This window comes from Oreochromis aureus, linkage group 8 (genome assembly GCF_013358895.1).
Source record: "Oreochromis aureus strain Israel breed Guangdong linkage group 8, ZZ_aureus, whole genome shotgun sequence".
Taxonomy (NCBI): domain Eukaryota; kingdom Metazoa; phylum Chordata; class Actinopteri; order Cichliformes; family Cichlidae; genus Oreochromis; species Oreochromis aureus.
In genome coordinates, this window is record NC_052949.1 from 17,287,535 (window position 1) to 17,303,417 (window position 15,883).

Genomic DNA, 15,883 nt, shown 5'->3' on the forward strand with positions numbered 1-15,883 from the left:
ACATTTCATGTCTGCTTGAACAGTCAGTGAGACGAGCTGTGAAATGCTGAAACGGCAACGTAATCGAGGTGGTATTTGATGTACAGAAAATCAAAAGATTGCTTTCATGTACTTTAATGTATGAAATGCTTATCAAATTTCACAAAAAAGGAAAACATGATGCTCAGAATTTTCTGTAACCTACAGGTTATAAGACTAGACTTAAGCAACAGATCCAAACTTCTCTACAGACTAAGCTGCTTTTGCAAGATTTTTTTTTTTAAAAGCATAATCAAAATGCTTTTTTTCCAGTTTTTATATAATTTCACCCCCCCCCCCCCCGTCCTCTTTATAGAGTCTCTGTAGCTTTAGTTAGCAGACAGACTGCATGTCTTTTCTTGTGAATTAAAGTATTGTACTTCTCCAAAGCATTGTACAAAATGCAATGACTTGTATGTAGAGAACAAAAGATGTACCACTTTATAATTTACCCTCAACCCACTGATAAGCATTTTAAAGCAGGTGGACTGAGACTGATTTTAATGATATGCTTTCAGTTTTCCATACATGTACTGAATTTATATTATCACTGCAAAAAAACCAAACAAAACACAACACTGTTTAATATTTATTTATTAATATTCTGCTAAAAATAATAAAACTCCATATTTATTCCAAGCAACTGACAGAAGTGAAATATCACATTATGCTGTTGCTGACACAAAGCAATGCTAACTGACATAGAAGCAGCAGCAAAACAGTTTCATTGAGGGAGCACGACCAAGAGCCAAGCTCACAAAATGAGGTACTGATGTTGCTTTAGAATGAAGACCAGCTCTGCTGGAAAAACTGAAATCCACAAACTTCAAGCTCAGTAATTTCCTTGATTTTGATTCCTGTAACCGCCTCTCTGGTAGCCCGACTGCTTCTGCTGGTAAGATTTCTGATCTGTGGTTGTACAAAGACAACAATCATCTCATTAGTGTTCACACAAATTCATTAAACTACAAGAAAAGAAGAAAAAAACAAACCCCAAAACAAATCAAAACACAAAGGTGTAATACTGATGGATGAATTTAAAATAGCATCTACTGCTGAAAACAGAACCCAACCCATATCTACCTCATTGACATAAAACAGGAAACGACCTCAGTGAAATTCAACATACCTCTCTGGTAGGATTGCTTCTGTTGGTAGCCACCTTTCTGATCTGTAATACAAATGAAAGCTAATTATCATCTAATAGCAAGATTAGCCTGTGATAGCAAAAGTTGGAAAATAAATGGTTCAGAATGGTTAGAAATAAGTTCCAGATTTAACGATCCCAAAGTACTGTGAGAACATGATGAACTTACCCCTGTTGAAGTAACCGCCATAGATGCCCTGTTTCAGGTCAGATACACGCTCGTTGTTCTCAACCAAGTTGCCCAGTTTCTCTGCCAGCTTCAGAGCCATGTTCTGCAGAGACGTTGGCTCAGTGCGGTGCATCATCACTGTCTGTGTGGGCTGGTCGAGTGACGCCTGTTGGGAAGAGAAAAATGGGGGGATCCAAATTAAAGGCATATAAAAAGTAATCACAAATATAAACACTCTCAAATATAAAAGCCCACATGAGACTGTTGTGTCTATATTTTCAGTCCACAGAACAGAAAAATGTCGAGTCCTACCATCAGCTCTTCGTTGATGATCATTTTGCTGATTATGCTGTGGACTGTGGGCATCTCCAATTCAAACATCTCAGACAGCGTCGCCATGCTGAAGGACAGACAAGCGTAGTAAAATTAAGGTTTGGCAAAACAATGATTGATCATCTCTTTAGGGAAGTTACAGAGACACTGGTCTACAGAAATCTGTGGTTTAGTAAAGACTGATGAAACTAATACATCTGTGCTCACCTGATGGAGTCGTACACACTGCTGTAGGTGAACAGATAGGTCCTCAGTGACTCTTCTTGGATTTTCCTATTAAAAAAAGCATAAGGACATCTACAGTGAGTAAGTGGGATTACCACACTGGTGAATGAACCAAGTGATGAACAGGGGCAGTATATGCTAACCTGACGAGCATCTCGCGTACTCTCTGGATCTCAGGGAACAGGTCCCACACCTTACTGTTCATCTTCTCATTGATGATGAAAGAGTGGCAGGTACGCCAGTCTCCCATCTTCATGGCTTTGCTGGCTGCCACCACGTGCTCCCTCATGCTCTCTGGGGGTCCTGGAGGACAAATAAAAGCTGTGGTTATCCTCTCTGTGGATGAAACTTCCTGCTACAAAGAGTTCTCGTGATGCGTTTCGTACCTAGCAGGGGCTGTCTCTCCCCGACCCTGAGCTGGTGATGGAACTGCTTGCTGATCATCCGGCGGCGGGCATCAAACTCATGGGCGGCCATGTAGGGTATTTCCAGCAGCATGGCTGACACCAGGTACACACACTCCAGCAGCTCCAGGTTGATGTGCATGTGGAATGGCACCTGTTAGGGAGGATAAACGTCACGATGCATGTGTGTATCATCTAATGGATGTATGACACATCAGTGTTTTAAAAATAAAGACCCAAACATTTGTCATTTCATTACAGCCTTGATTTCACACTATTGTGGACACAGGCAGCTGGAGACGCCATGGAATAGTTGGCACATTAATGTGAGGTCAAGGCCCATTTAGGGAAAAAACAAAAGTAACTAGAACTGTTGTCATGAGCACATGAACAACTGTATGAAATCTTCTGGAAATCTGTCCTGCAGCTGTGAGAGAGGGGCCCAAAAATTCACTCACTCACGGAGTAAATCCAGGTTACAAGCAGGTCATCACTGACAGAGAAACCAACATGTCAGTTAGAGTTAACTGCTCTGGTCAGACAGCACTTACTTGTCTTCGCTTTTCAATCTTCTCCTGCTCTGCATTCCTCTCCTGCATATTCCTCATGAGCAAACCTTGACCCAGCAGCTCCTTGGCACGGCCAGAGGACTGAATGTCCAGCAGTGCATTGTGGGCATCTTTAATCATGCCCTGCCTAAATGCACAAATGCCAAGTTGGACCATTGTTCTGTTGTACAGGATCTGGTAGGAGGAGGGGGAAACGATAAAAACAGGCGATTTGTATGTACAACTAACAGTTTCAGTCAGAACACGTTCATATTATCTAAATAACTGTCAAATGTTTGAAGTTTTTCAGTCCGGCTTTAAGCCATTTCATAGCACAGAGACAGCTCTCATAAACGTTATGAACGATATTCTGGTAGCGACGGACTGTGGTAAACACGTAGTGCTTATACTTCTAGATATGACTGCTGCATTCGACACAGTGGATCATGACCTGCTGATCTCTCGATTACGGCATTGTGTGGGCATTTCTGGCTTGGCACTCCTGTGGATAAAATCATATCTCTCAAACAGGAGCTTCTGTGTTAAGTTGGGTTCGTCATCGTCCTCTGTGGCCCCTCTGCCATGGGGTGTACCACAGGGATCTATTCTTGGGCCATTACTGTTTTCATTGTATCTCCTGCCACTGGGTGCAATCTTTTGTAAACACGAAGTCTCATTTCATCTATATGCTGATGATTGCCAGCTTTATTTTCCTTTCAGTCATTCTGATAGCTCCCCAATTAGACTCCTGCTTGATTGTCTTAGCGATGTTAAGTCATGGATGGCTCTAAACTTTTTAAATTTTAATGAACGTAAAACGGAAGCAATTCTGTTTGGCCCGAATCGTTCCTCTGATATACCTGATGTTGACCTTGCTGCTCTGACCCCTCACCTGAAGAGCTCGATTACCAATCTTGGGTTAAAAATCGACTCTGCACTTACTTTTGATGGCCACGTGAATGGGGTGGTGAAATCATCATTCTATCAACTCAGGCGTCTGTTGAAGGTTAAACCTTTTCTTTCAAGGCATGATTTGGAGACTGTTATCCATGCTTTTATAACCTAATAATAGGGGTTGGACTGGGCACTCTGAAACACCTGCAACTAGTACAGAATGCTGTGGTATGGTTTTTATCTGGTAGAAGGAAATTTGAGCACATTACTCCGGTTCGGGCCTCCCTGCACTGGCTTCCAATTGAATTTAGGATTCATTTTAAATGTCTTTTATTGGTTTTTAAATTCTTAAATGGTCTGGCACCTGCATATTTGTCTGATTTGCTGAAGCCCTATGTCCCCACTCGATCGCTCCGGTCAGCTGAGCAGCCGTTGCTTTCAGTCCCCAAATCACGGCTGAAATTGAGAGGAGACCGAGCGTTCTCTATCGTAGCTCCAAAGCGTTGGAATAATCTTCCTCGAAGATTATTATTATATTATATTATAATTATTATATTAATAATCGACATCAGTGCTGGTTTTTAAATCCAGATTGAAAACGCATTTTTATTCGCTGGCTTTTGACTCAGTGGTTAACTGACTTGTATTTACTTATATTTTATTATTTTATCGTATTTATTATTAGGGCCCGAGCACAAAAGTGCGAAGGCCCTATTGTATCTGCTCTGTTTCTTATTATTATTATTATTATTATTATTATTATTATTATTATTATTATTATTATTATTATTATTTCGGCAAATGAATCGGCCTTTTGAGGGCCTAAACATGCTCGAAAACTCATGAAATTTTGCAGACTCGTCAGGTCTGGTGAAAATTTACGTATTTTAATGTCCGTGAGACATGTCCAGGGAAAATTGGCTCAGTAGCGCCACCTAGAAAAATGAGAAACGCGAGCCCCGAGATGGGTATGACCTACATGTATAAAACTCGAACACATATCTAACGTTCGGAGACGCACATAAAAGTCTATTATGGCCATGTCCTAAACCCAACAGGAAGTCCGCCATTTGGAAGTGAAGGTGACATTTTGGCTCTAATTTTGCCATTTCCATGCCTCGAACTTTTGCGAACTCCTCATTGGAATTTCATCGCACAAGCTTCATATTTGGTCAGTCTCAACTACACACCTGGGCCATGTTAAATTGCGGAGCTTTTGAGTTTTCGGGTTACTGTGAGGTCGTGGCGCCACGGCGAATTTCGATGACTCGCCATGAAAATCTTATTGCCTCTCGTTCTGTCATACATTGTCCGACCTTGACCAAAGTGGACACATATGATAAGGCTCCACCCCTGAACATATTTCAACTGCCATATTTGACATCAGGGACAGCGCCACCTAGTGGGAACAGGAAATGTCATGTTTTACACTTTGGGGTACAGTATTGTAATGGGTGACATCTGCAGCCTCAAATTTCTCCAGGAAAGCCTTAAGGAGTTGGTCTTGGGTTACAGAGAAAACTGTGAGTTTTCGCTGAAGGGTGTGACTTCCAGCTGCATGGCGAACATTGAGGTCTCGCCATGAAGAAACAAATTAGTGTAACTCAATGAAATCCAATCTGATCAGTACCAGATTTTACAGGGATGATGTCAGACCCGCCCTGAACAGATTGATATGCCCATTGTCAGGAATACGTAGAGCGCCACCTAGTGGCAACAGGAAATGTCATGTCTTTCATTTTGTTGTACTGATTTTCACAGGTTCATCGTGGCCACCTCAAAAGCGGTGAATATTAACATCAGTCCCTCGTGATGCTTCAGTGAGAAAATTGTGACTTTAAACTGAACGGCGCACCCTGGTGGCATCGCGGTTCACCATGACCAATGAAGTGGCTTTTGAGGGGCTGGAAAGTTTAAAAGTCTTGAAAATTGGCGCACACCTCTAATGTGATGAGGGATTTCTTTTATATGTTCATTTTCCTTGAACAGCGCAAAATGGCTCCACAGCGCCCCTACAAAATTTCAAAACAACAGCCCCTGCTCTGTGTTTTATGTATGAGGTTGAAACCTGGCAAGCTTATTGGAGATATCAAGATGTACAAAAAGTCTCTTGGAGCAATATCCCAAATCCAACAGGAAGTCAGCCATTTTAAAATCAATGTGTAAATTTGGCGACATTTTCCCCTCTTTTCAGGCCTCATACTTTGACGAACTCCTCCAAGGGATTTCATTAGATTTACGCGATCTCCTGTGTGTGGAATCTAAAGACCTTGGTGATGTTAAATTGCTGACTTTTACGCTCAGGGAAACGGGTGGTCATGGCGGCACGTGGAGTTTCAATCACTCGCGCCAAAAGCAGTAACCTGCTGTCGCTCAAAAACACAATGTCCAATCTCTCCCAAAGGTCGCAGGCGTGATGAGACTCGAGCTCGGAAATGTTTGTTATGCCATTTGTCAGTAATGGTTAGAGCGCCACCTAGTGGGACGACTATAATAATGGTTGAATGAGATGAAATTTTAGCTGGTGGTTAAATGCATGAATTCCATCAATGTGACATCAGATCGGAAGCGCTGGTTGTACGTGTTGGGCGTGGCTCGACGCGCCGGGGTGCGAGGGCCCTCATATCGCTGCTTGCAGCTTTAATTCTTATTGTATCTCTTATATTTCTATTGTTCAGCACTTTGGTCAGCCTTGTGTGTTTTTAAAGTGCTATATAAAAAAACTATGATGATGACGATGATATGAAGAAATAATGACTGCGAGTGCCTACCTGTACAGGTGGGTCAGCGTGTTGGATGTTGTCCTGCAGGTGACTCATCAGCATCAGGTCACGTGCCTGGTACCAGCGTGAGTGCAGAGCATGGTGATATATGTGGCAGAGGATAGCACAGGTACGGATACGGTCGGTGCGATCCTTGGCGTAGATGAACTTGCAGAGGCGGTCCATGATCACAGCGCTGTCCTCCCCCTCGCTCTCCCCCTTGCTCTCCTCCTTGCTCTCCTCCTTGCTCTCCTCCTTGCTCTCCTCCTGGTCCTGCTCGGACTACACAACAGAAAAACACTTCAGCACACCATTTTACACCTTATGCATAACATTTTATGAAACATCATAAAAATAGCATCATGATGCAGATGTTTGTCAAGAAAAGAAAGTTCTGATTCTGCACAGTGCCGTTTCTCACCTTGGTCTCTCCCTGCAGGCCCAGGCTGCGTCTGTGAGCTTTGTAGTCAAACTTGTAGTAGGTGTGCATGATTCTGCGCAGGTAGACACGGCAAATTTCTTCTGTGGAGCCTTTGTTCTCCAGGTAGGTGAGCAGCCGGTCAACGATGCCACAAACCCTGCCCTCGTCTTTCAGATTGTCAACGTATTCTGAAGGAAAATTTAAAAAAAGGAGAGGAAAGAATAAGCAAAATACATCCATATGAGCAGCAAATACAGCAATACAAATTTCAAGGGTGATGTAAATCCCACATTTTATATTGCAAACCGGTTAATCCACATTTACAGTCCTAACACATTCAACCTCACAGCAGTTAATAACCGTCAGTCAGGTTTTGGCACCACTCACCCTGAGAGTGGGGATCAGTGTTCTGCATGATCTTTGTAAATTCTTCATCCATCCTTTCTACCAGGGTTAAGATGCATCCGCGCACCCTGAAAGGCTAACAAATACACACAAAGAAATTAATACCAGCCCATAGTTCACAAGACAGTTGATACAAATGCAGACAGTTCAACAGCTATGTGAGTGTTTTGTTAGTCTGTTTTCTTTCTTTAAGTCCACAGATTGCTTGGGGTGGGCGAGTGGGATCACCTGATCGGAGACGGCCAGATTCTCGCTGTCCTCTGCGATGTTCTCTCCGATGAAGATGTTGTTGTGCTCAAAGAGAATGTCCAGCAGCTCATCTATACAATCCAGACACTTCTTCCACATGTCAGGCTAAAAAAGGAGACAAGCCAGAAGAACCATGGCTCAGGAACTCATTCTTTTCAATCCAAAATGTTAAACAGCACAAATAATTTTTGTGATGACTTGCAATTTTAAGATATTTCATGTAACATGAAACACTACAGTAAATCACAGGAACCCTTTTGGTTTTGTTGATACTGTAAGAATTAAAAGCAGTGTCACTCACTTTCATGAAGGCTGCCAGGTTGGGGTTGTAGTCGTACAAGGAGGCAATAATGTTGAACTTGATCTTGACCAGGATACCTTGGCCCAAGTTATTCTCCGCAGCGATGGCTGCCAGAGCATGAAATAGCTCAATTTGAGCCGCCCTGTCAGTGAGGGAGGAGAAAAAAGAAAAAAAAGGAGTCAGGATTTGTTCAGGAGAAGAATTTCTTTGAAATTCATATACTGGACATACTTCCACATGACACGCCTGGTTTTACATTGACTGGATATCAACAGTCGTGTGAATACGTAACTTTTTTTAAATATATATTTTTAAGCTTTAGTGACAAATGCAGTCGTACCTGTCTGTTCCTTTTTTGCCTCTTGCTTGCAGGATCTCATTCAGCTTCTTCACCACCACCGCGGTGTTGATCTCTGTGCCTTTAGCAAACATTTTGGGTTTCTCCTGAATGGTCGCAATGGGGAAAAAAACCAAACAAACTTAATATTAAAAATACAAATAATGTGTTGAATAAACTCTTAGAGGCAAGTTTTTCTTTTTACAGTCATTGATTTTGTTAAATTAGCCAGACAATTGCATGTTGATTTTATCACTGTCATTGCGATAAATGAACACGTTGGCACTGAAACACAAAAAAGCTAAACTAAAATAAGAAGCAGCACCAGTGCATCTATTGTTCTGTCAGGCCGGCATCAAGTCGAAACAGTTTTATATTACCATCTGTTCTTTACCTTAACCAGAGGTACTCCTCTGTTAACCTTCTCCCAGCCTCCTTCCTCCTCAGCCTCCTCCTCAATTTGTTCTTTCTGTTTGGGCTTCTTCTTCCTCTCCTCCTTCCGGACACCGGGCTTTTCAGTGTCCTGGGCTCTGAGGACAGACGCAGTGTTTGGTAACAACACATTCACTCTACATGACTGTCTCTGTGGTAAAATTTGAATTAAAATCTAAAAAAGTGTCTGAACAGATATTGAAAGTATTTAGACCTTTGAACCTTGAGGAAGGTCACAAGACGCTTCCTCTTTAAGGCGTTTTCTTCTTCCTTATCAGAGGTCTCACTGCTGCTGCCTGTGTCGCTTGGGCTCCAGTCTCCATCATCATCATCTTCATCAGAAGAAGAGGACTCATCCTTTTGGGAGAAGGGAAAGACTCAAAATCTTAGCTCAGGCATCCTCTCAAATAAACTGTGCTTATTTTGTCTTTCCTACCAGATCTCCTGCTGTAGTTTAGTTAAATGACCTCTTACCCCAGATCCCTTGGCAGTCTTAAGAAACTTGGTGGCTTCTGAAGGCGCCTCAGGCTTTTTCTTCAAGAAGGACTTGGATGACACCTCTCCTTCACTGTCAGAGGACGAGCCTTGTGGAACAAAAAGACAAATATCAGACGATGCTGGCTCCTTTCCCCTCAGCACCAACACACATTGATCATCTCATCATTTGCAGCTAATCTTTGTACAGCACATGAAAATGTGACTGACTGAAACAGAATGAAGTAATGAAAGGTGGCAAAAAAAACCCTTAAACTGAGTTTTTAAGTAATAAAATACAAAAAGTTCTCACTTCACCAGTTATAGCTGATTAATCTGCTGTTAGAGTTTCTTCGGAGTATATTAAAGACAGTCAAAAGTTTCAACCGAACAAACTTATAAAATCAGTTTACTTTTTGCAGTTAAACTTCAGATTCTGTGTAATATATGTATAATATATCATGGAGCTGGACCTTCAACAGTCCTTTTTAATAAGCCCATTTTCACTGGCAGCCTACAGGTTGATGTACAAGAATGATTGATCACTCATGATGAGACTTGACACGTGCACTACACATAGACACATTTCACCTATGCCCCTATCAAATCCTATGCTTTCCGGTTTGAATCCTTTACACATAACCTGTATAAACAACAAGCTCACCAGAGTCCTCTGGCTCCTTCTCCTCCTCCTCCTCATCTGCAGACTCCTGTGGATTCTAGCAGGGAGCGAGAGACAAGACATTCTGATAACTGCTTTTTTTTAAGGCTGAAATTCTTATATAACAGCAGAAGGAAGCTGCTCAGCACATTCACAGTCTTTTGACCACAGAACAGATCTGATGAGACCTAAGTTTACACCCTCCCCCCAGAGATTCATACAATGCATAGAAAATAGAAAAAACTTCAGACCCTCTGAGCTATGAAAACAGGAAAATGGCACGTGACTGCATCAGTACTGCAGGTACTACAAATGAAGCTTTAGTCTTTGACTTTACCTCCTTGTATGCTGCTATTTCTGACTCAAAGTCTCTGTTGTACTTGCGGATCTTCTGACGCAGGGTGCTGAGAGCTTTTGCATTGTTTTTGTTCATCTTCTTCTTCCCCTCTTTATCCTCCCAAAGCTGTAAAAATAATGTTAAGTATTTGATTAGGACAAAAACAATTAAATCATTAAATTGCAGTTTAATTTTTTGTCTAAGCTACTAACCTGGTTCAAATAGTCCTCCAAGTCAGCCAGAAGGCGGATATAGAAGGGAGGAATACCCTCTTTATCCACTATATTCTTGCTTTTAAGGAAGGCTCGACAAAGCTGCTCAAACTCCTCCAGACATTTGGACATGTCTCGAATCTTCATAGCGTTGCGGATAGTCTTTATGAGGTTCGTCAACTCTTCAAACCTAAGATTCAAGAATAAATTCAGTCAAAAGAAAGAAAAAAGAGGCAAAATTTTGTACAGACTTTAAAGTTGTGACCTTTTAAAAATACCACACCAACCTTTTATCTTTGGCGCTGCGCACCACTCTTTTTGTGTCCTCCTCATCGTCACTAAGAAGCAGCGACCTGTGAAAACAAAGTGCACCAGTGAGATCTTTACAGGTCAAACAATGTGTGTGATGAGCTTGTGATGAGATTTATTCCAAGTTTCACTTACTGCTTGAAAGTGGCTCCGGGTGCTTTATCAGTGATCTCATCGTCAGATGAGGACTCCTCTGACTCACTGTCAGACCTGGCAAAGAATCGAGACATTGCTGAAGGATGCTGCCAATCTGTAGAGAAATACAAAGTAATGAGTGGTATTACAGAGATGCAGCTCCAGATTCTACATGTGGTACATCAGCACACATTCAGCTGACAAAGATAATCACTGTCAAACAGATGTGTGCCAAACTTTTTTTTTCAGGAGCCGCTACCAACAAACCAGCAAATAAACACTGAATATTTCATCCTTGACATTTGTGAGGTTACCTTAAACACAAAGTCTTCTTGCTCTTCAACAATAAAACATTAACTGTCTTGAGTTTACCTGGTGATATTCTCATGCACAAGGCGACTGCGAAAACGGCAAACAAATAAACGTCACCACGCAGATGCTGTTTACAGGACAAGAATCAATTATCTGGGGAATCTTGTCTTTGTTGTCATTCCCCTCGTACATTTTATTATTCCGATTTCAGCATTTCCCCCCACTAATAAAGCATGCAGTTTGCTTTGTGTGCACTCAAATGGAGTCGAGCCAACTAGCATCACCTGTGACCAAGTGCCATAGCCTACAGTCAGATTAACTTCTGACACATCTGCACCTGGCTCTATCACCACTAGGGCTGCCACAAACGATTATTTTGATAGTCGACTAGTCACCGATTATTTTTGCGATTAGTCGACTAATCAGATCATGCATCCATTGAACGTAAAACGTACAGCTTATTGCACCAGCATGCATCTGCTCTTATATAACTATCATTAGCTTACAACTTTAAGTGTTTAAGGTATGTGCTAACTAAAAATGAAGACAAGATGATAGTTTATTAAATTTAAATGAAATTTGCAGATTGTTTTGGTGGAGTTTAATAAACGCAGCCGTCTGCTCCTTGCTATCTAAAATATAACAGGACACCGGAGTATATTCTGGAGCATCTCACACTTCTGATAATCAGGTGTCTGCTTGACGTTTATTCAGCTGTGTAAAACTATAACTTTCAGCCAAACCGATTTACTCATGAACAAATAAAATACTGAAAAAAGCCAAACAATAACATTTTTAAGTTATCTAAGTGGCTTATATATCATGTTTAACCTGAGTAGCGAAAGATTTGCCGGGAGTCCGGTGTTCTCACCGGCTCTAGTGAGCCTTGCCCCCGGCTAGCTATCGAGCTAGTGGGTAACAGACGTCTCCGAAAACGTCGGAGCGCTTTTGCAAATATGTGGTGTCTTGATAAACTGAGCAGATATTTGAAGTTTACACAGTTACATTCTCGCCTGAAAATATGTTAAACGTTTATTTTGTGACCCAGAAAGAATAATAACAGTAACATTAAAACTAACTAGCTGCCGCCATTGTTGGAAACTGAGCTGAGCTGCGCTATGAATTCTGGGACAGTTTCTTCTTCTTCGGGGTTTAACGGCAGCTGGCATCCTTGTACATGCAGTGCTGCCATCTTCTGTTTCAGTCCGTTATTACACTCTTAAATCCTACTACTTATTCCTGCATCTTTTGGGATCTTACAAAGCTTCAAACGACGCGTCGACTATTAAATTAGTCGTCGACGATTTTGATAGTCGACGTAATCGTGACTAGTCGACTAATCGTGGCAGCCCTAATCACCACGTTTGAATTATAGTTTTATGCACAATATAATTGTAACTTTCACCGTTTTCTGTTCTTGTGGGTCTTGCACATAAACCTTTAAACTAAATAAAATGATGCCAAAATGAAATCACCACTCCTATTGTTCATGATGATTTTAATATTTTTTTTTCCATAACAAAGAAATATGTCTCCAGCAAACATTACACATTAATCGATGACTAGTGTTGCAACATCACATCCTCTTATCATAGTCTCATAGTCTTTTGTCTGAAAAATATTTGAAATGATGGGATATCTGATTAGCACAGCTAGCGAGAACTGTTTGGTCAATTTAACAAACATTTGTGAGGAGATAGGACTTACAGTATATGTACAGCAGTTAGACAATAATTAGTAAGCAATAGAGTCAGTGTGATTAAGTAGACCTTGTGAAAGTGAGTGACTCTCGTGTGCCAGTTGGTGTGTCATGTGTTTTGGAGATTTTAGGTGAGTTGGTTTTAAAACGTCAACTTTCTAAGTTAAGAATATTCATAATTTAATTTCCCCAAACTGCATATGACCTTTATTTTGTAGCTGGATCTACTGACGTATCACAACTGGAGCAGTCTCAAATGGAGAACAGCCCACTGCTGCCACCTGTGGCCAACTGCCATAGCCTACAACCAGATTACATCTGTAATCGCTCTCTGCACAAGGAAAGTCAACACATGCTGTGGGGTTCCACTCGCCACAGCAGGTGCATTCAATCTGAAAGAAAAACTATGTTGTCAGAGTTGTTCTTGAGGGCTTCCCCTAATACTGTGCTGCCACTGCATTTATGCAGAGGATACTTTTCAAAGGTGGTGTTCTGCACAGCAAATGGAGCACATTGCTTTACAGATGAGCAATTTTGATGTGGGATGCTTCAGTGGTGCCAAAACCAGCCTGAACTGAAGTTCCTGTCCCATCTTTGGTGCAGCTTACATTAAATGGAGGAAGATCAGGTGTCTTATTCTGAGAGTAGGAAACTGAAGCAGTAGTATTTAAATCATTAGACACGCTCAGATCAGCGGCTTGCACGACATTAAATGTCCCATTCCCGGAGTTTGATGCTTTTGCTGGTTTATCGGTAGCGGCTCCTGAAAAGCAAGTTTGCCACACATCTGTTTGACTGTCACCAGTTAATCTGAAACACCGGTGTTGTGCCAAAAAGTGATTGCCTGCCAAAAACTGATTTCCAATGTTTCTGCATATTTTTTATGTGTAATATTGTTAGGTATGTTGCTAAAAAGACTTTGGTGAACAGGTATTACAAAGGAGTTATATATAAAATTTAAAAAATACCTGTTTCTCAAGTATCATTATAACTGTGTTATTGTACTTACATTATAATCAATCAGGTCCCTTTTGTCCACTTAAAATATGTTTACTGAACTATTGTTGTATTTGTTGCAATTTCAGCTGTCCTCTTGGCCAGATTACTCTTAAAAGAGGCCTTTTTAAAGTCAACAAGAATTTTTTTTAACTGCGAAAATAAAGGATACATAAAAGTCACTGCCAAAAACTGATTGTGGCTTCTACCTTGTTACAGGAATGTTGTTTGTTGGTCAAGAAGACTTGATATCATTCATGAGTGATACAATTGACATATGTTTCACATATTATAGACCAACAAGTTATTTATAGCAGTTTAAATACAAGCAATCAGTTTTTGGCAAATACCGGAAATGAGTTGTTGTTACACGATCACTTTTTGGCACCGGTGTCGTGCCAAATAACGTGTCCCCGACAGAATTTGTTTCCCCTGCATTGAGACCTTGGCACAACATCGGACGGGATTATTTAAATAAACCAATGACATTTTGACTGATCATTATTTGTATCCTTCTGTAACTGTACAGAACTGTACGGAGCTAAAACCTCCAAAATTTCAGGAGCAATAAGTCTTTGGACAGGGGGAACAAATTGTGGCAGGATCAGCCTGATATTATTTGTATCCCACTGTAACTTTACTGTATAAAGAGCTAACATCTCCAAAATTTCTGGAGTAGTTAGTCATTATAAGAAGTGTGTATTAACTAAAAATCACACATGTGGGATACTGTTTGTCCATGTTTTCGAAAGGCCAGTTCATGCTCCCGATGCAGGGGAAACAAATTCTGTCGGGGATACCTAGTTTGGCACGAAACCGGGAAACAAGGAACCAGTAGGTTCGATATGACCAAAATCTCATATCCCGATATAAGGCATTTATCATCCCGACAACGATATATAATAACAAAAATTTTACATTTTCTGTAAATTCTGTAAATCTCGGGCAACTCGACTTGCATGAAGTGTTTTCAGCTGGGTGTTGTGTACCTGGAGTCGAGTGTTACATAAGTTCAAACGGCCTCAATTTTCTTTGTGAATATTTATTACACGGCGTGCTGCGGGGAAAAGCCTGTTCTAAGCTGTTCTATGCGCCCCAGGGCGGCTGTGGTTACAATGTAGCTTGCCATCACCGGTGTGTGAATGTGTGTGTGAATGGGTGGATGACTGAATGTGTAAAGCGCTTTGGGGTCCTTAGGGACTAGTAATGCGCTATACAAATACAGGCCATTTACCATTTTATTTTCTTTGGCATCTGACGGCTCTTTTTAGCTTCTCATGCGTAAACACTGCATTCCATATCACTTGATTCAGTTTATTTTGAAAAATCTCAACAGGATCTTCAGCTTTATTGTGAAAGGTTTATGTGGAAAATAAGCATGCGGATGGCGGAGCCACGCGATGGTTTTACCGTCGTTGTTGCTAACGACAACGCATAAAAACAATCGCCTGTTCGTCTGTAGTGTGGCTATATTAAATACAAGAGAAAGAGAGAACTTCAGGAAGTTATACAGTGACCATCAAAACGAGGAAAAAATATTGCCGTAAACAGTTGATTTTGCGACACCACGAAACAAACGATAGCGTAAAGTGAAACGCTAGACGTTTTCATATCGTCATCCGAACAGCCCTTGGAACCAGTGTTTTTTTCTTTTGCTACTTTAGTGTGGAGTATGTTTTAATTATTTTCCAGAAAAACGTCCACCGGCCTTAGTGCTGACGCTTAAATGCGTCTATACCGCAGAACATTAGCCTAATGCTAGCAAAGAGACTAAACAGACTGGATTACAGTCGACAAAAGAAATGAAAACCAAGTTGCAGTTGGGGTTACACGCCTTGCCCAGAATGCTTTCACACCAAATAAACGAAAATACAAAAAAGTCACACACTCTTATCAAATCTTATTGAATTAAACTCACCTACGACCTGGTAAAAGTTATTCCGCGGTGTTTAGTTTGAGCTGTTTTAAAATCCAGTTTGGTTGTAGAAGCCACCGAAAACGCGTGCAGCACTTACCGGGCAATTTCGTCAGAACAGGAAGTAGTCTGACGATCAACAAAACACGAGGCTCTCCGCTCACAGCGCCACTCAGCGGCTGAAACAG

General features: G+C 41.2%; 1 protein-coding gene across 2 annotated transcripts; it reads right to left on the reverse strand.

Moving 5' to 3' along the window:
* Positions 1-594: 594 nt before the first annotated feature.
* On the reverse strand, positions 595-15,835 carry LOC116327659 (eukaryotic translation initiation factor 3 subunit C-like). 2 transcript variants are annotated; one of them, XM_039615995.1, is made up of 23 exons: positions 15,699-15,835; positions 10,774-10,888; positions 10,617-10,682; positions 10,330-10,519; positions 10,118-10,243; positions 9,784-9,838; positions 9,120-9,229; positions 8,860-9,002; positions 8,608-8,743; positions 8,217-8,320; positions 7,877-8,018; positions 7,555-7,680; positions 7,309-7,402; positions 6,922-7,109; positions 6,510-6,782; positions 2,848-3,039; positions 2,279-2,450; positions 2,036-2,195; positions 1,875-1,940; positions 1,647-1,734; positions 1,335-1,500; positions 1,148-1,189; positions 851-927 (listed from the first exon to the last, which is right to left on the reverse strand). In XM_039615995.1, the coding sequence occupies exons 2-23, from the start codon at positions 10,866-10,868 to the stop codon at positions 851-853; spliced, it is 2,811 nt and encodes a 936-aa protein (XP_039471929.1). In that variant the 5' UTR covers positions 10,869-10,888; positions 15,699-15,835. The 2 variants fall into 2 exon arrangements, with proteins under 2 accessions (XP_039471928.1, XP_039471929.1); XM_039615994.1 differs by lacking the exon at positions 15,699-15,835 and having other exon boundaries at positions 595-927; positions 10,774-10,868.
* Positions 15,836-15,883: the final 48 nt, after the last annotated feature.

What these genes read in the sequence shown, in the direction of transcription:
- LOC116327659 (XM_039615994.1), bottom strand. Translation starts at nt 10,868, where the DNA reads ATGTCTCGATTCTTTGCCAGGTCTGACAGTGAGTCAGAGGAGTCCTCA. An exon ending in CGCAGCGCCAAAGATAAAAG is followed by an intron (nt 10,520 to 10,616) that starts GTTGGTGTGGTA and finishes CTTGAATCTTAG; the next exon opens with GTTTGAAGAGTTGACGAACC. An exon ending in GAAGGAGCCAGAGGACTCTG is followed by an intron (nt 9,230 to 9,783) that starts GTGAGCTTGTTG and finishes TTGTTCCACAAG; the next exon opens with GCTCGTCCTCTGACAGTGAA.